The 25,851-nt window shown below is 39.6% G+C and overlaps 1 protein-coding gene across 1 annotated transcript in view; it reads right to left on the bottom strand.

Moving 5' to 3' along the window:
* The window catches only part of LOC135707783 (chondroadherin), a 29,118-nt gene extending 5,785 nt beyond the window's left edge, over nt 1-23,333 (bottom strand). Inside the window, exons 1-2 of the mRNA XM_065229665.1 lie at nt 23,091-23,333; nt 7,464-7,949 (exon numbers count right to left, since the gene is read on the bottom strand). Coding sequence (XP_065085737.1) covers nt 7,464-7,949; nt 23,091-23,207 — 603 coding nt within the window. The 5' untranslated portion in view covers nt 23,208-23,333. The remainder of the gene's footprint in view (nt 1-7,463; nt 7,950-23,090) is intronic.
* Between the last annotated feature and the right edge of the window lie 2,518 nt (nt 23,334-25,851).

Below are 25,851 nucleotides of genomic sequence, written 5' to 3'. Positions count from 1 at the left end.
CTGCGGTTCTTTTTTGATTTATTCTGATTTATAATCAAGGTTCTCCAAATTGTCTTGAGCTCAGATCAAATGATTTATCTGATCAACCATAACTGATACAAGGTCCTTAGCAACTAAACATCTCCAAGCAACATCAATTTAAGGTGTATTAGAAGTTCAGATTGTTGTACTTGCCACACAATATACACATGTAAAAATCGAACAGGCTTGGAAAGCTTTCAATTAACAACTGTGGAAGTCCATCTAGAGCACTAAGTTGAGAGCAGGCGTTAAGTTACAGTTGGGACGTAATAGCCAGAGAAGATCATGATAGCACTAACTAGCGGAGGAATTCCGAATTGTTCTGTCCATCATCCAACAGTTCTTGACCCCCTGATCAACTTTGCCGAAGAAATCATCCGTCTAAATAGTCAGGATCTTGAGATACAGCAGCACAAACATATACACTTCGAATGCTCACTAGCGCCGCCTAGCGGAAGAGTTCCGAATTGTTCTGTACATCATCCAACAGTCCTTGACCTCTTGATCTACTTTTCCGAAGAAATCATCCGTCTATATCATCGGTATCTTGAGATACAGCATTCAAATCATGCAAAATAGGAGATTTTAGGGAAAAACTGTGAAAAACCCCAACTTACCCTATCGTGCCCAAGATGAAACCCACTCCAATCGATTTCTGAGACTTTTTTCTATAAGAATGACTATTTTTTAGTCTCTTGTTCCAGCGAGCACCGAAGTTATTGAATTTTAACACATTGTTTCGATTTTGTCCCCAGTGTGCAATGGATTGAAGTTTGTATGGAGATTTTAGTGAATTACTATGGAAAATTATTGAGTTTCAGTTACATTACTCTAACTTTTGTTGTAGTTATTCAAACGACGAAAATTTTTGATATATGGTTGTCATGACAATGATTAACAAGCCTGCTGCTGTGATGAAATTCGTGTTGTTGTCTTCCATATTTTCATCGGTCAATCTATCCTATTTCGTATTTTTTCGCATTTCTGTAAAACTGATCGTTACAACAACAGGCTCATTGTCATAGCAATAACATGTGCAATGTTTTCAATATTAGAACCAAAACTAGGGTGACATAAGTGACTTTTATATTCTTCCATAGTAATTCTCACCCACATTTAAAATCATTTGTGCGACCTCATGAGTGACCTGCTCATATTTTGAGGTTATGAATCGAACTGGATGCACGGCCCATAAGAAATTTAATACTTTTTCAAAAATGAAGCACGCTAATATAGAGGTAGAGTTAACAATCGAAACGACAACAGGGTGTCGTGTGTAAAATTTTTGAAAACCCACCCGACCGAGAAATGATTTGCATAAAACGTAAGTACTTCTTTGAACGTAGCTTTGGAAGATATCAGAAATTCTCGTCGGAAGTTCTCTGTACTTCTTGTCGTAATTTCTCTAAACTTCTCATCGTAATTTCCTTGAACTTCTCGTTGGAAGTTTACTGAACCTCTCCTTGACATTTCTCTTTTTTTTTCCTCTGTTCGGGATTTAACACTACTGCGACCAGTAATTTGAGTCTTTAGTCTTTAGTTTAGTGTATGTCGTATTACTCATTCACTATTGAAAAATGATGAAATATTCGGTTTTGATACTGTTGTTATTCTTGCCTTCGTCGCAGGGAATCGATTCTAATTGAAAGATCCCGCTATTTGTACCTTTCGGAGTTAGAACACCCTCCAAAGGCGCGCCCCTTTGTCAGACAAAATTGGATCCTTAGCAACAAATTAAACAATGACACCTATAATGACCATGCATCAGAACCCTAGTCTTAACCACTTCAAACTAGGGAACAACGAATAGAAGATTAGGAATCACATAAGTGAAGACTAACTCAGTCCAGGCAACCCGAGGACTTATCACAATCAACAAGGCATAAAAAGTAACAAGGACTAAGATGTGTTCCTTTGATTACTGAAAAATTCTGTTCCCCTAGTTTGAAGAAGTCAGGACTAGGAATCGTTGGTAGATCTTACATCGCGTAACGTACCACGAAAAGTTGATCTACGTTACGAGCATTTCTCTTAATTCGTCGTAAATTTTCTGAACTTTTCGACGGAAGTTCTCTGAGCTTCTCCTAGGAAATTCTCGGAAATCATCCTCTGAACTTGTAGTAAGAAGTTCTCTGAACATCTTGTTGGATGTTACCTGAAGTCGTAAGTTCTCTTATCTTCTCCTCGGAAATTCTTTGAACTACTCATCGGATCTCGTCTCGTCGAAAGTTCTCTGAACACATCCTCACAGGTCCTCTGAAATTTTCGTTGTTAATTTGCTAAAATTCTTGTCGGAAGTTTGCTGAACTTTTAGTGACAAAGTTCTTTGAATTTATAGTTGGATGTTTTCTGAACGTCTCCTTGGAAGTTCACGAAACTTCTGGAAACTTCCGAGAAGTTCACGGAACTTTTGACAAGTTCACCGATCTTCCGACATGTTCCGACGAGAAGTCCTAAGAACTTGTGACGAGATGTTCATAGAACTTCCTAGGAAAGGTTCAGAGAACTTCCAACTAGATGTCCAGAGACCTTCCCTGAGATTCTTTCAGGAAGTTCTCTGAAATTCCTCTCGGAACTGCCATTTGGAAGTTTGCTGAACTTCTCCTCGACAGATCTCTGAACCACTCGTCAAAAGTTCTCTGAAACTCTCCAGGAAAATTCTTTAAAATTTTCGTCGAAAGTTCTCTGCACTTTTTATCGGAAGTTGTTAGAACTTTTCCTCAGAACTTCTCTTCAGAAGCTATCGGAACATATCCTGGGAAATTCTTAGAACTTCTCATCGGATCGGAATTTCTCTGAAATCTTGTCGGATGTTCTCTTAACATCTTCCTGGAAGTTTCCTGAATTTTTCGTTGGAATTGCTTAGAGCTTTTCGTCAGACGTTCTCTGAACTTCTCTGAATTTCTTATCGAAAGTTCTCTGCACTTTTGCGCTTCTGGTAATTTCATGGACCTTCCAACAAGCTCTCTGATTTTCCTACAAGTTCTCGGAAATTCCGACAAGCAAACAAAACTTCCGAGAGGCTTATGACAATTTTCAGCAGTTCATGAAATTGCAGGGTTCACAGAATATCAGAAAATTTCATGGAATTTCAGCTTCTCCTAGGAAATTCTCGGAAAATATCCTTGTAAGATCTCTTAACTTCTTGTTGGATGTTACCTGAACTTCTAGTCGGAAGTTCTCTGATCTTCTCCTCTTTGAACTAATCGGATTTTTTTGTCAAAAGTCTCGTCTCGTTGGAAGCTCTCTGAACAGATCCTCACAAGTTCTCGAATCTTTTCGTTGTTAATTTGCTAAACTTCTAGTCGAAAGTTCTCTGAATTTCTCGTCGGAAAATCTCTGAAGCTATCGATCTCGTCGGTCTCTAAAGTTCTTGTCGGAAGTTTGCTGAACTTCTAGTGACAAAGTTCTATGAATTTATAGTTGGATGTTTTTTGAACTTCTCCTCGGAAGTTCACGGAACTTCTGACAAGTTCACCGATCTTCCGGCATGTTCCGACGAGAAGTCCTTAGAACTTGGACGAGATGTTCAGAGAACTTCCGATAAAAAATTCAAAGAACTTGCTAGGAAAGGTTCAGGGAACTTCCAACTAGATGTTCAAAGACCTTCTCTGTGATTCTCTTCGGAAGTTCTCTGAACTTCTCCTCTGAACTTCCTCTCGGAACTGCCCTTTGAAAGTTTGCTGAACTTCTCCTCGACAGATCTCTGAACCACTCGTCAAAAGTTCTCTGAACCTCTCCTTGAAAATTCTTTGAAATTCTCGTCGGAATTTCTCTGCATTTTTTATCGGAAGTTGTTAGAACTTTTCCTCGTAATTTCTCCGAACTTCTCTTCAGAAGCTATCTGAACATATCCTGGGAAATTCTCAGAACTTCTCATCGGAAGTTTTCTGAACTCCTTTGCGAAACTACCGTATGCATGATAATGTTTGCACCATCGTAAAAATAAGGTTCCCGTTTCACCTGTGCATACAATGCCTTGCTTTTCTTCCGGTAACCCTGTTCACCGACGAGAGCATGTTTACCATCGATCCCGTATCAAATTCCAGAACTGACGAGCACAATAACGTGTATCTGACCAAGCATCCTGCAAGCGTTATGGTGTTTGGATTGGTGGCTTCCGATGGCAAAAAAAATGGACCCGGTGTTCATTCCAGAAGGCGACAAGGTCAACACGGAGGTCTACATCGGGATTTTAAGTAAGTATGTTCTTCCGTGGATCAGTACGGTCCGAAGCCCAATGTTGTATTTCAACAAGATGGGGCTCCGTGCCACACCTCGAACCGCACTCAGAAGTGGTTGCAGGAACATCTTCCGTTCTGGGCGAAGGATATGTGGCCGCCATCCAGCCCCGATCTTAATCCGCTGGATTACTCAATATGGCGCGTAATGAAGGCCAAGGCCTGTTCTAAACGCCACCCGAGTACAGCAAGTTTCAGACAAACATTGACCCGTACCTGTAGAGAAATGGATCCAGACTACATTATTAGAACCTGCCGTGCATTCCGGAAGCGTGTGGAGGCCGTAATTGCAGCAAGTGGAAACTCGATCGATGATTAACATAGTTTAAGACTCTGAGAAACATCCCCCCTTTGAATAAATAAAAAAAAAAACTCAAAAACGAAATTTTTGAGAATTTTTTAAATTTTGAAATTGCTCAATGATGCAAACATTATCACGCATACGGTAGAAGGCTGAACAAGAGTTGGAAAAGACTGTTACTTAATGCCTTAAAAAGCTTATAATTGATATAGCTGTAAAGCTTTCGGCTGATTAAAATCACCAGATTTAGATGTTTAAAAGCTGAACAAAGGTTAACGTGGTCTATGTACAATAATTATTCAAACTAAGGCTTAATTAAAATCGTTTAAGCAATACTTGTTAATCATCAAATTGTTACCTGGGTAGTTTGAATAATTGTTGTACATAGACCACGTTAACCTTTGTTCAGCTTTTAAACATCTTAATCTGGTGATTTTAATCAGCCGAAAGCTTAGCAGCTATATCAATTTTAAGCTTTTTAATGCATTAAATTACAGTCTTTTCCAACCCTTGTTCAGCATTCTAGTTTTATTTAGAAAAATAAACATAATGGAAGACCGCTTCATATCTTATATATTTGTAAGGGACTGCAACAAGGTGCTGACTAATTGGATTTAGATATTTATATTGATATTATAAATATTAAAATTACCTTTGCATTTCGGGATTCGAACTGGCAGTCGCTGATTCACATGCATCAATCATACCTACGGGATCATTTAATCATATGTATGGCAAAAGGTATGATCATTAACTTGAAACACGTCAAATTTAAGTTGAATAACAGCAACCGGAAGAGTCCTATGCATTCCTCTCATTTTCAAGAGTAGTTAACACAATGTGGACACAAGTGCGCGATTTATTTCGATTTAGTACCATAATTCAGTTATATTATGCTCCAGGCTATTCCTAAAATGCTTCTCTACCTTGTCTCTACTGCTGCCGCTGCTTGGTATTAGAAAGGTAGGCAGTGAATTTAGAAGAACTAAAAAGCCGGAAATGCAACGAGTAACACTGGCTACAGTTAACAAATCAGGCAATCAAAATATTTGTAGTGCATTGCTGATTTGTGGAGTAGTGTTAAGCTTAAATAAGGCTTGTTCAATCATTAGATCAGCTAACTTATTGAGGTTGAATTATGGGGATACAATTAGCTTCATGCGCTACTAATCAACTTTATATTCAGTCTGCGCTTAATCAGCTTTGTACACCTTAAATCAACCAATAATCAGCTTCTGTTCTTATTGTTCAGCTTGAATTGTTTCTTAGGGAACTTGTGTAAAGTTGGAAAGAAACTTAAGGACAGTTCCAAGGAAACTTCTTTGAAGTTCCTCGTGAAATGCTGGGAAGTTTTCAGTTGTTTTCTCAGAAATTGTTGGAATTTTTCAGCAGTTCCCTCGGAGCTTCGCTGAACCTCTGAATTCCTCTCGGATATTTCTGAAGTTCCCTTAAAATTTTACGAAAGCTGTTAGAGAAAGTGCTATCGGAACTTATCTTTAGCCCTCCCGGAGCTTTCCCAAATTTTCCTTGGAATTTTCTTGATGATCATCTAGAACATGCTGAGAAGTCCACCCTAAATTTCCCTCTGCACTTCTCTCAACATTTTATTGATGTTGAATCTGGGTACACTATAGTGGTGATAACCTCACAATTATGGACCACCTCCATTTGATTAACACGCTCGACTGACTGATCCATAATTGAGTTTAGCTGAGCATCCATAATTATGGGGTCAGTGTACCTAAAGTTCCCTCTGAAGCTGTCTTCGTAAAACACGTTTGAAATAGTTGAAGATGCTAATTTGAAATTAGCATCTTCAACTATGAAAATCGTTGACTTCACGCAGAAGTAATACTAAACATATAGTCAAAGTACGTTTGAAATGTTCTAGCGTCATCGAAATAATTCATAACCACAAGACTTCCCTCCTGCAGTAGTTTCCCGGACGGATGCTCAATCAACCCACAAGATTGATGCAGAGCCGAAGTCGGACCGTCTGACACTTCACTTCCAGTCCTCACACCACAACCGCCAGCCGCAATCGCGTTCAGACTGTTCTAGTTCTGCAGGTTGTGGCTATTGATGTTCAGATCTGACATGCCCAATTCGATGCATTGATGATTGGGCAGACTTGATCAAGTCCTCTGACGAAACCGGCCGCTTGACCGTTTTGTTAATAAAAAGATTACGCAACGGCAATACGTAGCCCTTAAAATTCAGTTTTCCAGCAATCTTTTACCATACGTATCCATAAAAAAAAATCAAACTGCTCACTTAAAAAAAAATCATGTAAATTTAGGTGCTCTGAGAGTGACATATACGAGCGTCAATTTTGACATAAAGTTGAACGTACTTTTCGTCGAGCAACGAACTTTTCAGTCTCGGAGCACTTAATATTACATGACATGTTTGTTTACGTTTCATTATTTATGTCAAAGACGGATTCCGTCACGTGTAAAAGTAGTTATTTCTAAGTGTGTGCATTAACGTGTCTTTGTCGTGAACGGATTTTATTAATATAAAAGGTGTTTAAAACATCAAGATTTGTACTACAAATGTGCATAATTTCAGATGACTATTGCACTTCATGAAATATGAAATTGGTTCACCGTACTACTCATCCAATCTGTACCTTGAATAGGTGATCAACAGCAGCCAACATTTGAGAAATTTTGCGTGGGACGCTATCAAAGAAATTTTGAGAACCGCTTATTTAGCGAACGTTCTTAGTACAAGCTTAGGACTTCTCATCTGTCGGTTTATTCCATTGAACAGAGTGGTAAACCTTTCTCCCTAGTTCTTAGTTCAACAACAATAAATTTATCTTCCAAACTATGGCAACGAGCTACACCGACGATGTAGCTCAATCGAACCAGCTCCCGCTTACGTGCAGTACTTACCATATCCAGTGCGCTGAACGCATCCTGCGAAATGTTCCGAATCCCCGATGGCAACACCAGTCGTTCCACCGATACCAGGTTGGAGAATGCATTCTTCTCGACCACTATCGTGGGATTGTCAGCCAAATTGAGCCACCGGATCCCGGCCGAGCCGGCAAAGGCGTAGGCTTCGATTCGCAGAATCTTGTTGTGCTGCAGCGTTATTTCCGATACGTTCTGCAGCCCGGCGAACGCGAACGATGCCACCGTTGCCAGTGGGGTGTGCTGAATGGAGAGGTGTCGCAACCGAGGAAGCCCCCGGAAGGCAAACGGTTTGATCGTGGTGATATTGTTCCTATCGAGCGACAGTTTATGTAGGGCTTTCAGTCCTACAAATGCGTCGCTTTTAATTACCAGAAAGATGTTCTTCTGCAGTGACAGCGTTTCCACCGTGAACGGCATGTGGGTGAGTGGAATTTCCCGCAGTTCGCCACTGTTGCACATGACCTGCGATGTTTCCGTGTTGAGAGTGGGAGGAGAGATGGAACGAGAAAGCAAAAGCAATCGGTTAGAGGTCATTCGTTTCTAAAGCTGGGTATGTGGATGATGAACTGGAACTCAGTTCTGATTAATATCGATTCCAAGAATATACGGTTATTGTGATCAATTTGGTCAGGAAAGAAAATTCAAGCCCCATAACATCCAAGTGAGTCTGACCCAATTCTTCAAGGTCGATCTATTTCCCAAACACTGCTCCGTTCAATATAATCTCCGATTGAAGTTAACTTCTTCTATCAAAACCGGAGTTCAATGACGCGTACCAAGCTTCGATAACGTTCCCAGCAGAAAAAAAAGCTTTCAGAACAGAAACAAGCTAAGCTACCAACCAACCTCGATATCATAGCCGACCCAGTCAACCTCAACCCTTTCTGTGTCCTTCTTTCACCAAAAGAAGCGATTTACTAAAATTGGAAAACTTTTCACACAAAGCCTTCATCCTTCGCATCGGTTATCCCAAGTTTTGATCCTCCGACCGGACGCAACAACAGATGTCATAATTTGAAATGTTGATTCGTTCCCATCTAATCACGGGCCAAGCTTTCCTTTTCAGGAATCCTTGTAAGCACTCTCCGCTCTTAATACGATGGCCCATTCTCGGAAATTTACTCCCCTTGCCTTCTAGGCGAATGGAGACGCTCGACGAAATTGAGGGAACGGAATTAGGGGCAGACGTTTGGACAACCCTTCTCCACATAACTTGCATCCTTACTTAAGCGCCCTTACAACCCACCACCACCTCGCCTCTCAGGCTTCGACGACCGTGTTGAAGCATTGTGACCTACGGCAAATGTGTTCCTTCCGACAACCGATGTTTTTCGTATTTCCCCATCTCCGGTTCGGTCGGGTCGGATGAAGGAAAGGAAAGGAATTCACCTCATAAAAGGCGATAAAAAGACTATCCGATTTAGCTCCGGCTCATTTATTATTCAGGGCAAAATAACGATACCTGGATCCCACCTACCGCCGACGTCGCGCCGATTGACTGCTGCACGCCCTTTACTTTACTTTTGGAGGGGAATTTTACCCTGCACCAGCCAGGGATCATCCCATTCTTTTCAGGGATGACGCGGCATTTTTTCCTAGGCAATACCTTTTACTGGAGGCTTTCTATCGGATCTAGCACTTGGTTTTTTTTGTTCCGTAATTCGTTTCGCAGAAGAGCATGGGTCATGGAAATTTTGATTCAATTGCATGTAAATTAATGATGATCATGACCAGATTGACTTTCTGTCTAAGTTGCAGAGCCCTTATTGGGAAAATTATGGTAATACTCATAACTAGAACTGCAGCTCATGTAAGCTTGTGTCTATTTTTATTGGCATTTCAAAAAGATCAAACTAAAATATACAATACCTCGAATGTCACTTCCCCGAACGCCAATGTGACAAGAACGAGCAGCAGACTGAAGTGAACTCCAACATCAAAACTACTTTGCGGATTTTCGTCACATTGCATGTAACGGTCGTCACTAGTGAAACTCGTAAAACTTCTCAAATAGATCAAACTACATCTTAATCGCATCTTTCGCATTGTGCACATTATAAGTAAAAAATATTACCTCCGTACTCACCAGATGGCGAAGGTGTCACCAAAACAATAAAATCCTGCGGGGCGGAAAAATGCTTACATTTTACCAAACTCAACAGAGATTTGGCTACCAATTAGCAAGATGCGTTTGATCGATAATGTCTATAATACAGGAAAGATCGAATATGATTTTCGCTGGAAGATATACTATTTACATATGTACCATTTGCATGTTTTTTGGAATCAATTGATTGATTGTCAAAGGTTATGTTGAAAACATAATTATGATTTGCAAAATTTGGAAAAGCATGTTGTATCTAGGAACACCAAAGTAGCCTTCACATAGGACTACGAAAATTTCAAAAAAAAAAATTTGACTTCAAAGCAGGAAACTAGATATTTGATCAATCTGCATTCCAGGCGAGAAAACAGTAAATGTACACACTTAATTTTACTTATCGAATCTCGGAAAAAATGACGTTTGGTTGCTGAGTCTTGGAAAATGATTTGCCGAATCCCAGCAAACAAACGTCATGTTTATTGATATCTCAGTAAAATTTATTGCCGAGCTGACGAAAACAAAACTAAGTGCGTACACTGGCGTGCGCAGCCTTCTTCATTTGGGGGGGGGGGGGGGGCTGTCTACCAAAAGGGGGCGCTTCATAGCTTTGAGGGCGCCAATAATTTTGAAGAGTTAATGTTTTCTTACTTACATTTTCCTTCAGCTTTCCAGATTTTCACGATTTTCATTGAACAATTTCAACACAATTGAAACAATTGAATATAAACGCCGTATTTTCAATGGCAATGTGATAAATAAACATAAATTGATAATTCATGGAGGAACACTTTTAAAATTAAACTGATTTTCACCAGAAAAAAAAATGTAGATTGGTAGGGGGTGGATAAACTTTTTTTGCATACTGTACATGCTTTCACTAGCAATGTTATTCTGAATTGTTAAAGTTGCTTAATTTTAGTATTACATTTTTACTACATATACATAAATTTGTATAACATTGCAAACGCTTTCCAGTTGTATTAGTTGTATTGCATTATATAATTCCAAATATAAAAAAAATATGAAATTCAATTAAATACCCCTAGCGCTCCTCTGTTGCATCAGAGAAATTTGAAACCACGCATCTAATTTCCTCAGTTTTCAAATGCTCTCCAGAAGCATGCATATCATCAAATTAAAAAAAAAAAATTAATACTTTTACAGACCCCTATCACCTTTTGTAGTTTCGATGACATTAAATCCAACAATCACAATTTAATCATGCATTACAAAAGTCTTCCAATTGGTTAAGTGTCATAAAAGTATGAAATAATATTACAATAAACACCCCTAGCGCCCTCTGTTACAAACCAACAACCAAAATTCAGGAAACAAAAAAAAACAAAATCAATTACAGACCCCTCGCGCCCCCTGCTGCTTTAGTTACATTAAACCAAGCAGTTCCAATTTCATCAAACATTACAAACGCCTTTCAGTTACATAAATGGTTTCAATAAAGACTACTAGCGCCCCTGTTAAAAATCATTAATTACAATTACAGGAAATAACAAATTAAAATAAAATAAATAAATCTTCATCTTAAAATGAATACCCCTAGTGCCCCCCCCCCCCCCCCCCCAGGAACATTAAAACCAACATTTCCAATTTAATCAACAATTATACATGCTTTCCAGTTGCATCAGTATCACCACCAAAGTATAAAAAATATCAAATTCAATTAAAGACCTCCAGCGCCCCCTGTTACAAACCAACAATTCCAGTTTCAGAAAATAGAAATTAAAAAAAAATCAAATTCAACTAAAGACCCCTGCGACCGTCAAGGAAATTAAAAGCAAAAATTCAAATTTCTTCAAACATCACAAACGCCTTCAATTTGCATTAGTATCATTAAAAAGAAATAAAAATAAATACTCTTAGCGTCTCATAATGCAAACCATTCAAACTTAATGAAAAAATCAAAACACCTTCCAGAAGCATGTATATCATCAAATAATTTTTTTTCAAATTAAATTCAATTAAAGAACTCTAGTGCATCAGAAACCCCTGTTGCACCAGAATCAAGTATTTCAATTTCATCAAACATAACAAACGCCTTCCAGTTGCATTGGTATAATCAAAGTATGAAATAACATAAAAATAAAGACTCCTAGCGCCCCAGTTGTAAACTAACTATTCTAATTTCATGAAACATTCTGACAGCATTCAGAAGCATGCATGTCATCAAAGTAAAAAAAAAAATATTGAATTAAATCAAATGCCGCTGGTGCCCTCCTGTTGAATCAGAGATATTAAAAAACGCACTTTCAATTTCCTTATTTTCCAACACCTTGCAGTTTCATGAGTATCATCAAAGTAAAAAAAAAAACAAAAAAACAAATCAAATTTAAATTAAATACTCCTAGCACCCCATGTAGCTTGTTGTAATTTTAAAATAAAATCATAATTTTTAATTCCTCCGTCGAATTCGCGTTGGCATAAAAATTAGAAAATAAATCGAGTTTTAAAAGACCACGCTTAACCGATTATAAATCAAGGAATGAAGTAAATTTTTATAGTCACCTTAACACTCTTCGGTCGTTAGTGACTTGTGAATGAGATTTGAACCCGTGACTTTGCCGTGAAAGGTATTGCTATTAACAATTATGCCCTAGTCGTCCTCTCACAATGAAGCTTCCAGAGCGAAGCTTCAAGAAGTCTCTATAGATGCTTCTAGAATAATTTTCTACACAGCAAAACATTAATATCACATCAAACCGGATGCACTTCAATTGTGATGAAAATATGGTATAATAATATTACTTGCCAAAAAGGACAAAATTATCACTAATACAGTGCATGAACTGACATTACGCTACTTTTACTGCATTTATTTATTTTTGTGGCCATAAATATTACATTAGATTTTCGATATGGTTGAAGTGCATTTTTTTGCTGTATAGGTGAAACTGCTAGAAGAATCTTCTTAAGATATTTCGCTGTGAGATTTTTATTCTCGTAACCACATTGAAACCTTAAGTTCACAAATATCATGTATAGCCTACGTGGTGGTCGTTTGTGAACTCTACAAGGAATCACCTTAGAAAATCTTCCAGAAAGTAGCGTCTAGAAAAAGAAGCTTTCAGTAAGAAGTAAAATAAACTTCCAGATCCTTCTCTCAGTCTATCGTTAGGGGGTTCTTAGCTCGACAGCCTCTTGAAATTAGATCTGTGCGCCGCCGCTGCCGACGATTTTCATACGCCGCTGCCGCCAATGAAATTGAGCCGGCGCGCCGCCGCAGTAAAATGGTTCACGCCACCGAATAAATTTATGTCACGCCGATAAAAAATCCGTAACATCTTTTCGGTAAAACGCATCTTGAACGCGTTGAAATAAAGGGAAATAAGTCTAAAATACACAACTGGGCAAACATTTAGTTTCTTTTCTTTTTTTTCTTTAGGATTAATAATTAAACTGAAAAAAACATTTTTATCAAGAATTTTATCTTATAACAGCGATTTCATTTGATCACTGTTCTACAGTGGAATTGTCGAAGTCTTATTCCTAAATTAGACTCATTTAAGTTTTTAGTTCACAATAATGATTGTGATGCATTTGCTCTTTGTGAAACTTGGCTCTCTTCAGATATAGATCTTCCTTTTTATGATTTTAACATTATTCGACTGGATCGTGAGGATTCGCGTGGAGGAGGGGTGCTTTTGGGAATCAAAAAGTGCCATTCCTTCTATAGAGTGAATCTTCCACAATTTACAGGTATCGAGGTTGTCGCATGTCAGGCTATTATTAAAGGTAAGAGCCTTTGTATTGCTTCTGTTCATATTCCTCCTAGAGCCGTTGTTAATCGAAAACAACTTTCAGATATCTGTTCGGTACTTCCTGCTCCACGGTTGATTATGGGAGATTTTAATTCCCACGGTACAGGCTGGGGGGAAATGTATGATGACAACCGTTCTACTATGATATATGAACTCTGCGACAGCTTTAATATGACAATTCTTAACAATGGAGAAGTAACACGTTTGGCTGGTCCATCCTCAAATGGAAGTAAATTAGACCTCACACTTTGCTCTAACTCATTATCGTTGGATTGCACGTGGAATGTGATCCAAGATCCCCACGGTAGTGATCACTTGCCGATCAAAATTTCGATTGCCAGTGGGTTCAATCCTTCGGAATCCGTTAATGTCGCATACGACCTCACCCGTAATATCGATTGGACAACGTTCAAGACCGCGATAGAGGAAGCCGTGTCGTCAGTAGAAGCGCTTCCAGCGTTGGAGGAATATAACTTCCTCTCCAATCTGATCTTGGACAGCGCGCTTCGAGCTCAAACTCGACCGGTTCCTGGAACGTCTTTTTGTAGGAAACCTCCTTCCCCTTGGTGGGACCAGCAATGCACTGAGGTTTATCGTAAAAAGTCCGACGCGTTTAAGCTTTTCCGGAAACGTGGAACACCCGTGAATTTCGAAGCGTACTCTTCTCTTGAACGTGAACTCAAGAGCCTCATCAAAGCCAAGAAACGCGGATACTGGCGGCAATTCGTGGACGGACGCTTTGGAACGCGGTGCGAAGGATGCGTAACCGGTCTTCGAACAACGAGAGCGAGGAGTACTCAGATCGTTGTATTCTCAAGTTCACGCGAAAAGTATGTTCTGATTCCGTGCCGGCACAGATGATTCCTCGCGAAACGACGATTTCGGTAGACGAGATCAGCCAGCCTTTTTCAATGCTGGAACTCTCACTCGCCTCCCTTAGCTCAGTCGGTAAAGGCGCAGCTACAAAGCAAGACCATGCTGGAGGTGGCTGGGTTCGAATCCCGGTCCGGTCTAGGAATTTTTCGGGTTGGAAAATTTCTCGACTTCCCTGGGCATAGAAGTATGATTGGCCTTGCCACACAATTATACCAATGCAAAAATGGTACAGGCATCGAAAGCTGTCAATTAATAACTGTGGAAGTGCATCTAGAACACTAAGTTGATAGCACGCAATAAGCTAATATGCGATATGCAATAAGCTTGAAAATGCGAAGAGGAAGGAGGAACTCTCACTCGCGCTCCTTTCGTGTGGCAATTTGGCTCCGGGGGCTAATAGAATCAAGTTCAACTTGTTGAAGAACCTCCCACACGTCGCTAAGAGGCGCATGTTGAACTTGTTTTGTCAGTTCCTGGAGCTCAATATTGTTCCGGATGATTGGAGGCAAGTGAGAGTTATAGCCATTAAAAAGCCTGGAAAACCCGCTTCAGATCATAACTCGTATCGTCCCATCGCGATGTTATCGTGCATTCGAAAATTGTTGGGTTGAGACGAACCAATACTCAATTTGGATTCCGTAGGGGCAAGGGAACGAACGACTGTCTCGCGTTGCTTTCCACAGAAATTCAGTTGGCTTTTGCTAAAAAAGAACAAATGGCTTCTGTATTCTTGGATATAAAGGGGGCTTTTGATTCAGTATCGGTTGAAGTCCTTTCAGACAAACTCCACGCTTGTGGCCTTTCTCCATTAATAAATAACTTTTTGTACAATTTGCTGTCAGAGAAACATATGAGCTTTTCTCATGGAAACTCTACAGCTTCTCGATTTATTACATGGGTCTCCCCCAGGGCTCATGTTTAAGCCCCCTTCTGTATAATTTCTACGTCAGAGAAATTGACAATTGTCTAAGGGACAACTGCACGTTGAGACAACTTGCAGATGACGGAGTAGTGTCTATAACAGGACCCAGAGAGGCCGACCTGCAAGGACCCTTACAGGATACCTTAGACAATTAGTCTACTTGGGCTATTCAGCTAGGTATCGAATTCTCCACGGAGAAAACTGAGTTGGTCGTTTTTTCTAGGAAGCATAGCCCAGCACAACCAAAGCTTCAACTTTTGGGTAAGCCGATCACTCATTCCATGTCTTTCAAATATCTTGGGGTCTGGTTCGATTCGAGATGCACCTGGAGATCCCACATTGAGTATCTGAAGCGGAAATGCCAAAAAAGGATCAATTTTCTCCGAACAATTACCGGAACGTGGTGGGGAGCTCATCCGCAAGATCTTCTAACGTTGTACAGGACAACGATTTTATCGGTTTTAGAGTACGGTAGTTTTTGTTTCCAGTCGGCGGCTAAAACGCACATCATCAAACTGGAACGGATCCAGTATCGCTGTCTTCGCATCGCGTTAGGATGCATGCACTCGACTCATACGATGAGTCTCGAAGTGTTAGCGGGCATGTTGCCACTCTCTGATCGGTTTTCGGAATTATCCCTCAGGCTCCTCACCCGTTGTGAAATTATGAACCCACTGGTGATTGCAAACTTTGAGAAGCTTCTCGAGCTGAACCCTCAAACTCGTTTTATGTCATTGTACTACGTGTACATAACACAGGATGTCAGCCCTTCGCAGCATAATCCCTATCGTGTTTGCTTCTCCGACTTCGACAATTCTGTTCGTTTTGATTTATCTATGACGCGGGAGATTCGTGGGATCCCTGAACATCATTGTTCCATGATTGTTCCGTCAATTTACGCTGCAAAGTTTGGCCAAGTTGATTCCGCAAGATCGTTCTTCACAGATGGATCATTAATAGAGGCGTCCGCTGGTTTTGGTATTTATAACGAATTTCATAGCGCCTCTCGAATGCTTCAAGCTCCCTGTTCCGTATATATTGCTGAGCTGGCGGCTATATTCGATACGCTAGAAACGATCGCCTCACTTCCACCAGATTACTATTTTATTTTTACGGATAGTCTCAGTTCTGTCGAGGCTATTCGCTCCATGAGGCCGGTAAAGCACTCCTCGTATTTTCCCATGAAAATACGAGAGCTTCTAAGTGCTTTATCTTTAAGATCTTTTGTCATCACCTTTGCTTGGGTCCCATCGCATTGCTCAATTCCGGGCAATGAGATAGCGGACTCACTTGCTAAGGTGGGCGCTATGCAAGGCGATATTTACGATCGACAAATCGCCTACGATGAATTTTTATTCATTTATCGTCAACAGTCACTCGTCAGCTGGCAGAATAAATGGAGCGAAGGAAGTTTGGGACGATGGCTATATTCAATCATCCCTGAGGTGTCGAAGTGTCCTTGGTTCAAAGGTTTGGATGTGGGTCGAGACTTCATTCGTATGATGTCTCGCCTCATGTTCAATCACTACTCGTTAAACGCTCACTTGTTCCGTGTTGGGCTGGGGGACAGCAATCTCTGTGAATGTGGACAAGGTTATCAGGACGCAGATCACATTATTTGGTCTTGTGCTAAGCATCGTGGAGTCAGATCTGAACTGTGCGATTCCCTTCGGGCTCGAGGTAGACAACCTAATGTTCCAGTTCGAGATAATTTGGGTAGACGCGATCTGGAGTTTATGAAACTTATATATGTTTTCTTTAAGAATATTAACCTTAGATTGTAAGTTTGACTAACCTTGTGTTTAGTTTTTGTTTTGTTCGTGTGGTTTTTTTTTAATGTTTGTTTCTGTAATAATTGTATAATTACACTGTGGATACCAAATTGAATAGGAATAAGTTCATGTTTTAGGAATAATGAAATATTTGTATAGTAAATCATTGCTCAAACCTCCTCCTCCCTCTCCCCATCCATAAAACTGTAAATCTCTACTAACCTCGAGATAACCGCGAGTAATCAGTTCAGTTCCTTTAAATCTAGACTTAAGACATAAATTATGTATAACGCAAATGATAACTTGGCTCTGTAAAGTTTATTCGATTGAGCCTGTACAAATAAATTAATAAATAAAAAAAAATAAAAAAACAGCGATTCGGTATCGGTCGAAAGTGACCTCCAATTATGCATGTTGTTTATTACCAACAGAAGGTGCTAAACGACAAATATCAGACTTAAAGTGTTCATGTTCCGTTAGAGTACGGCAGTGTGAAAATTGTATATAGAGTACTCTAAAGGCGCTATCAACTCTATAGGACTTCCATCTCCTCATTCAGTGTTCATTCGGCTGTCGACAAAAGCAGGCCACTCTCGATGTGTGCCACGCGATCGTCTGTTTTCTCGACATCAACCATTGCACAGTGGGAATTTTTGCACCAAAAAGGCTTGAAATTGTCTTCCGCTGAAACCACACATTGTAACATATGAATTTCTTTCGGAAAAATTTCAAGAATTTTATTCTGCATATTTTCAATCGGCGCACGCTGTGATAAGTGCATATTTGGAGCCCATTTTGCCCCAAAATCCCATATTTTCTGTAGATTTTTTCCCATTATGATACTTCACTGATTCAAATAGTCAGTAACTTTTATTAGCAGTAACCAATATGTCTTCTAGTAGTCAGCTTGTGCCTTTGAAAAACTTTCAAAAACATTTTTAGGAGAGCATAGGGTCAAATAAACCAGATTTTTTAATAAAATATAAAAGTTTTCCGAATTTAAACTCAATTTAAAAAATTTAAATATGAGGTGCACAAAACACTCAGAAAGTGAATAACAATAGTCTATAGGACAAAACTTATTCAAATACATGTTTTGAGCGTATTTTCCCCTGGTATCTCATATCAAAACAATTCACTTTATTTGAAAGATTTCTGATGACTGAACAGTTTCTGCCGCTGAAATACTAACACGAGATTTAGGTTTTACTGAAGTAAAAAGAAATCTAAGCATCTAATGTGCTTGTTTGCATACTGTGTATGGACAAATAAATACATGTTTAGAACCGGATTAACCCCAAAATCCTCTATCAATTGAAAACCTTTAAACTGGTTTATTTCCATTTAGAAACCAGTAAGTGAGCTTTGATTAACTATTGGAAACATTTATAGGGAAATGAGGGTTGTTCAAATACACAAGTTTGCTCATTTTGGATGGCGTATTAAAAAATATATATGTACGCTGTACAAAATACTCAAAATACTGTATAATAGGTTGCAATAGTCTAAAAGACCAAAATTAACCATGTTTAAGTATAAACCTTAACGGCGCCGGTGGTGTAGTGGTAAGCGTGATTACCTCTCACCCCAGCAGGCCTGGGTTCAATCCCAGTCGGCGCCACCGGGATGTTCTGAGGCATAACATCTCTGATCACGCCTTCCTTCGGATGGGAAGTAAAGCCGTTGGTCCCCGGTTCATGAGTTGATGGGTCGATAGGTAGGGTCCAGGTGTGGGAGCTGCCTTCCTGGCACGTCGGTAGCATTGGTGCTCAGCACGGAAAACAAGATCGACGGAAAAAACAAACCAAAGGAAAAAAAAGTATAAACCTTGTTTTGCGGCGGTACCCTTGATACCTGATTTATTTGTTAAGTTACTTGAATTTTATGAACATTTTATAAGAATATTTGACCTGTACATTTGCGTTGGTATGAGAGTGACAACTAGTTTTTCTCTCTCTCTCTCTCTCTCTCTCTCTCTCTCTCTCTCTCTCTCTCTCTCTCTTTCTTTCTTACCTACGCTAATCTCGCCCGTGGACACCAAGCATTCTCAAGTCTGAATACAGTTTTAATCATGGTGGGTATTTACATGGTGATACCAAGTAAATAAATACGAAACTAACGATTTTAAATTGGCTACCTACTTGACTAGCCTATTAGTCCCAAGCAAACGATTAACGTACCCAATTCTAGTACCTCTATGGTAATACAGCTTTGTCACTAAGGTGGTCGCGGGAGGAAAAGTGCGGTTTTACAGCAAATTGTAAACAAACTCGGTCGCTGTCCCATATAAAACCAACATGGCTCAATCATGAATTTGACACATTAGAACACCTATATGTAGTCACCTTGGTTTTAATCGTGCGTATACTCAAATAGAAGTATCAGCTATGCTTCAAATTATAAAAGTGTATGTGATGTCAGCATTGCTTACATCTAAGTTGAAACCAATACCAAGGAAATGTATAATAATCCAGGATTTTTTTTTCAAAGTAAAAGAATGAAGGAATATATATTGTTCATGCTTGATATAGATTTCTTTAGTACAAGTGTATTTTGTTTTTGGCATAAACTTACTGATCAGTTCGGGAACAACAAGGCTGATTTTATTAAATTTTTAACAGAAAACTTTTATATTTTATTATAAAATCTGGTTTATTTGACCCCATCCTCTCCTTCAAAGGCACAAGCTGACTACTAGAAGAAATATTGGCTACTTCAGATAAAAGGTACTGACTATTTGAATCAGTGAAGTATCATAATGGGGAAAAACTATTGAAAATATGAGATTTTGGGGAAAAATAGGCTCCAAACATGCACTTATCACAGCGTGCGCCGATGAAAATATGCAGAATAAAATTCTTGACATTTTTTCTAAAGGAAGTCATATGTTATAATGTGTGGCTTCAGCGGCAGACATTTTGTTCTTCAACAGCAGTTCTTTCGGTCGATGCGTTCTCGACTTTGGAAAGCAACCGTTCAGTGATGAGTGTGTGAGTGCTGACCACGTTTTGCGTCCATTGCTGCAATGGAAGCGCTCTGACCCTCGTTGGCGTAACTGCCATACAATGAAACCACTGGAAGCGGCTCCAGTTTTGATGGAGGAGGCTTTTTGGATAGCGGAAGATAAAGTGTTTATTGTGTTGTACCTTTTGACTATAGTATAAGATTTATTGTTAGTGACCAAGAATCCTCGGCTCTGTAAAGTTAATTCGTTTGAGCCTTATCAAATAAAATAAATTAATAAACATCTCCTCATCCATCGTATAAAATGAGCACTTTAAGTCTGATATGTCGTTTAGCATCTCCAACTATGTAAATCGGTAACATCACGCATGTAGTAATACTAACATAATTAGTTAAAGAACACGAAGGCGGTTTTGGATGAAAACATTAATTTGCTAAACACCATGAAGTTTATGAAGAATCCCTTCAGTATGGAAGGCTGCGCTGCTTAAGGCTATAACGCCTGTAATACCGGTGGCCAAGAAACAATTCTGGGAATTGTTTCCAGAGAAGACAACCTCTCAACCATGATAAACTTTTGATTTTCTTCGAAAATAAATCAGACTTTTTTCGTTATTATTATACTCAAAACATTGTCTCAATATTACTTCTAAAAAGTAGAAGGGTCTGTGCCTAGAGGCACGAACGAAAGCTTGACGTAGGACCGCTAGTGGACGGAATAAATGTGAAGAGCATTTAGTTATTTTAATTGATCTATTATCTACTATCTCAACTCTTTCCGTTTTTGAATTGTAGGCGTACCAAATTTGTAGTAATATTTTTCAAATAGAAAGTTGATTAAGAGAATCAATCAAAATCACTTGCACCCCTACTTCCGAGTTTGGTTACAAGATAACAACTCTGGAGAGCATTTTGTGTGGTCGTTGGGGTCTTGTGGTTCTCAATATGGACAAACAAGCACAGATACATTCTATTCCAACTCTTTACTGATGTAAGCTTGATAGCCATGAAAAGGGCCGTTTTATTGAAGAGGACATCCATGGCCACTTACGCTTGGCGTGTTTAGTGTAGGTGACAGCATCACGGACCTCATTTTCCGGGAAAACCTTCAGAACACCTCGTAGATCAGACCGGAGATACGTCAGACACCGCCACGGCGAGCCAGACGACGGATGGTAGTTATCTCGAAGAATTTGCGTTTGGTTTTGAATATGGCGATGAGTGTGCAAAATATTACGCAATTCCATCCTCCCTATTCGCACGCGCCCGAGGATCGGAGGCGAATGCCACTTCGACTTGTTTCGTCTACTTACTACTCTCTGACGACTGTGCTGGGGAAGCAGCATATGCATGTAGGTAATTGGTGGATTTGTTGGTTGGCGTTTGAACAATGCTGGACATTTACCAGTTTTTCAATAGTTTCTTCTTGAAAATCAACATTTGGAAGCATTATTATCGATGCGTAGCCATATTTCTGATCGATTGGTTATAAAATTATTGAAATTGGACCAGGGCCAGCTGAGTTATTAACGTTCAAAATCTTTCTTAATTTGTTACATGTTCCATTTTCGGTTACATAAGAAATCAAAGACGTAGTCCTACGTCAAAAATCAAATGTGGTTAAAATTTATATGGAACTGATATGCTTTTATGAGCAGTTTTAGACACGCATGTCTCATGATTATGCACAATCAACTGTTTACCAGAGAAAATCTTCCATAAGAATAGATAAACAAATTGTCAACAGAGCAATATGGAAAAGACTAGAAGTCAATGATCAAAAATGTTGGTTTTCCCATAGTAATTTCCATATTAACTTCAAATGGTGTGTGCCTTGTTTGTTTCTTACTAAATAAGTTTAAATTTTGGACGGTTAATCAGGACCCGAGTTGGAATCGTTTGAGCACTGTGGTACGAACATTTCAAACTTTGCATAAGTCTACTGCCCAACACCGTTCTTTATTGTTGTCTCGTTTATGAGCAATTTCCATTTTGAACTGATCGACAAATTAAGCATTATTTCCCGGAGGCAGTCAACCGGGCATCTTCGCTCTTGGTCGAATCTACCTGAGCAGGAGAAAATATCTAATAAATACCTGAATTCTGAAATTTGGTATTGATCAGCATGACATAAGAGGTAAAATACCAAAGAATAATACCAAAAAAATTCATGCAAAATACTTCGCAAATAACAAAAAATTATATTTTGATACCAAAAGAATATCTGTGTGGAATTATTTTGGTATTGCATTATCATAATTTGGTATTGAAATGGTATTGTGAGAACATTTCTTTAATATTATTATTTGGTATTTTACCTCTTAGGTCAGGCTCATCCATACCAATTTTAGGTATCAAGATATTCGTTCCTGCTCGGGTAACGCATCAACCATATGATCAAGAAAAGCAAAGCCCGTTACGTTGACACTCACTCATACACTACACACATACAAAAAGAAGGTGCACAGATGAGACATATCACGTTGCATTCTTTGTTGGCAAAATCAAAAAAACAAATCCAACAGCAGTGTTTTATGCAAAAAAAAATTGGAACACATCTTTTCCATAAAAGGTGACTGCAGTGGAAACCGGAAAAGCGTTCTCCAGAGACAGATATCCATCCGAAAGGCGACAGCCTCTCGCCGAGCTTGGCCACAAAACATTTTTTCCGTCTGGGAGGTTGAGTTTGAGTTTCGGTTTGAGTACGTGCTCTGTTGTGTAGCCAGGTAGGTAGGTTCGTTCGTACCTATCTCCGGTATTTGCCACACAAGTGTGTCGGTATCAAGGGACTCGACGCGGGAAAAACAACAGGGAAACTTGAACCAAAACAGAAAAAATTCCGGGAAAACATTAAATCGGCAGGGTGGGAGGGTGCGTCACTTGTTTGTGGTGGACGCATATACAGCAACAAAGGAGAGTTTCTGATTTCTGCCATGATAGGCACTCAGGAAGACAAACAAAGCACGAACCAGGGATTTTTTTTAAAGGTAGAAATTTGAGCAGACGTTTGTCTGTCCCCTAGACGATAAAGATGCCGGTGATAATGACCAAAGGTTGACAATGTTTTTCAGGATGGGTAAAAATAAACTTGTGACAGTTTAAGCAATTTTTGACATACATCAGCGATCGCAAGGGAGATCGAATTTTGTATTTTGATTCCAACTTTTAACAGAGAAGCAGAATTCACCTTACCTCAGTCTGCGACAGGCAAATGCACCGGGACGGGCACTTTTTGGTGGCTAATTGCTCACATTCGTGAAATCGCCATAGGACTCCGATGTAGAACAGAACTCGCCAGACGACATTCATAGCTTCTTTTCGGAATTGTTCGTTGTTTTTCCAGGACAGCTGCTGCTGCCCGGTTTTATGTGGTGATGGGGAAAGTTTGTTTGGTTCAAAGGATTCTAACGATTTTCTACGTTTCCGCCGCTGTACGGTTCGATTCTTCTGGAGAATTGATGGTAGTTCGATTATTGGGGATTATCTGCAATTGAGAGAAAAGAAAAATCATTAGAAGCTGCGTTCACTATCAAGGACAGTTTTCGATGGCATCAGCAACGTCAGTGAACCGCTTGCCATTGCCATCATCATGAATAGTCAAACGAGTTTCGGTATCACTTCGCAAGAAAAGTCTCTTTCTTCAACCGTCAACCTAGACTTTTCAACAAGCTTCTTTGAAACTTGTCTTTTGTCCATCCTGATCCACCTTGTGCTTCAAAACGACGACGCCACGGCAGACAGCGCGCAGTTCGTTTGTATTTATTCAAATTCGCTTCTCTTTCCACCGTCGTCGTCACGTGCCCTCACGTCATGTCAACCCATTCTTCTCAATGCGACACCCTGAACAAGACGACGACGACGACGGACTGTGCTCGTTAACGAGTCCAAAAGCATCCCCCGCGGCCCCCGGTTTCATCATCCTTCTGGCAAAAGGGAGTGAAAAAGTTTAAATTAAATTGGAACTCTGTCAACATTTTCATCAGTAGGATGACTGTGGGGCGGCGAGCGTGGTGGCGTCGTTGGCGGACTCCGGCGGCGTGCTTTTGCACTCCACAGAAGGACTTGAATGACAACGAACTGAACTAGGTAGGTACGTACACTGGTAGGTTCTTCCGCAAATATAGTACTTGAACATGCTACCGGAAATTATGACAAAACCTTTTCCGGTTTGTTCTTCAGTTCGTCTTCGTATTTTTTTTTCTACTAGAAGATGGAATGCAACGTCTATTCACACCATAAAGAGGGGGCGAATTCGTCTTCTGGCTCGCTACTTTCGATAAAGGATTTTTTTTCTACTCTTTGGGTGACACTTTCTTCCTGCTGGTGGAAGAAAAAGTTTTAGATGTTATTTAAATTTAATGGGCACGAAATTATAATGGAGGAGTGAATGATGATACTGGATGATGTTTTTTGAATCCACTTTCCCGCTCCGAATAGGTGATCTACTACGCGGAGTTGTATCGGAATTGATTGAGTCTTAGTTTGTGGAACTGCCCCCTTACCCTGCTTAATTTTTTTATCCTTTTATTTTATTTGTTAGTTCAATATTCTTGATATGTTAAAGCTCAGTGCTGTGTTCCAAAAATGTGTAGTTGCACCTAATATTTACCTGCGCTCTTAAAATGTAAATCTGCCAAAAATAAAGATGCGTTCGTCCCTCGAAGTTGTTTTAAATAGTGTATTATCTAGTTGATATGGTACGTTGAAAAATATTTGTGCTTTATTGCTGCTGCACGATGAGTAGCACCGTACTCTACAGGTGGCGAAGGTGGCATTTGTAACACAACAGAAACCCGAGATGCAGAAAATCGCTCTAATGTTCCCTGAATATCTACAAAGTCCGCTTATCTTTATTTACTTTTTTTGTGAATTATTTTATTTGTACAGGCTCAATCGCATAAACTTAACAGAGCCAAGTTATCATTTGCGTTATGTATTATAATGTCTTAAATCTAAAATTAAAGGAATTGAACCGATTACTCGCGGTCTTCTCGAGGTTAGTGGATGGCAATTGTATGGATCGGGAAAGGGAAAAGGAGATTTGGAATATGATTTATGATTAAAAAATTTCACTGTTTCCAAAACATGTGCTTAATCTTATCATCATTATGTCAACACAAACACTCACAAAATACAAACTAAACACAAGGTTAATCATACTTACAATCTATGGTTAATAATCTTAAAGGAAACGTATATGAGTTTCATAACCTCCAGATCACGTCTAGCCAATATGTCCCAAACTGGGACATTAGGTTGTCTACCTCGAGCCCGAAGGGAATCGTACAACTCGGATCTGACTCCACGCTACTCAGCACAAGACCATAATGTGATCTGCGTCCTGGTAACCTTGTCCACCCCGAAGCACAACACGGAACAAATGTACGCTTAGCGAATAGTGATTGGACATGAGACGAGACATCACACGAATGAAGTCTCGACCCACCGCCAACCCTTTAAACCAAGGAATCTTCGACACCTTAGGGATGATCGAATATAGCCATCGACTCAAACTCTCTTCACTCCATTTATTTTGCCAGCAGGCGAGTGACTGTTGCCGATAAATTAAGAAAAAAATCGTTGTAGGCGATTTGTCGATCGTAAATATCACCTTTCATAGCGCCCACCTTTGCAAGTGAGTACGCCATCTCATTGCCCGGAATCGAGAACCCATGCAAATGGTTCTGTTGATGAATATCCCATTCTGATATTTGGTTTGTGTATGAGTAAAGGGATGTTTGTTTTTGTTACTGGCTTTGATATGGAGATTACTGACACCACGTCACGTATTTATAGGTGTTTTATCAGGAAGCTTTTATCTTAGCGAAGGATTTTCCGATGAAACACACGGCGAATGGGAGAGACCCGGGTTTGAGTTTGGTTTACTCATAGGTCGCTTGAGGTGCTGGAGGTCAGCGATGGGTAGGTTTGCCTCATGTTGACGTAGAACTAC

This window comes from Ochlerotatus camptorhynchus, unplaced genomic scaffold (assembly GCF_037179485.1).
Source record: "Ochlerotatus camptorhynchus isolate MF236.1 unplaced genomic scaffold, CSIRO-AGI_Acam_v1.1 ptg000318l, whole genome shotgun sequence".
NCBI lineage: Eukaryota > Metazoa > Arthropoda > Insecta > Diptera > Culicidae > Ochlerotatus > Ochlerotatus camptorhynchus.
Note: the sequence above shows the minus strand (reverse complement) of the source record. Positions and strands in the feature narration are given on the sequence as shown.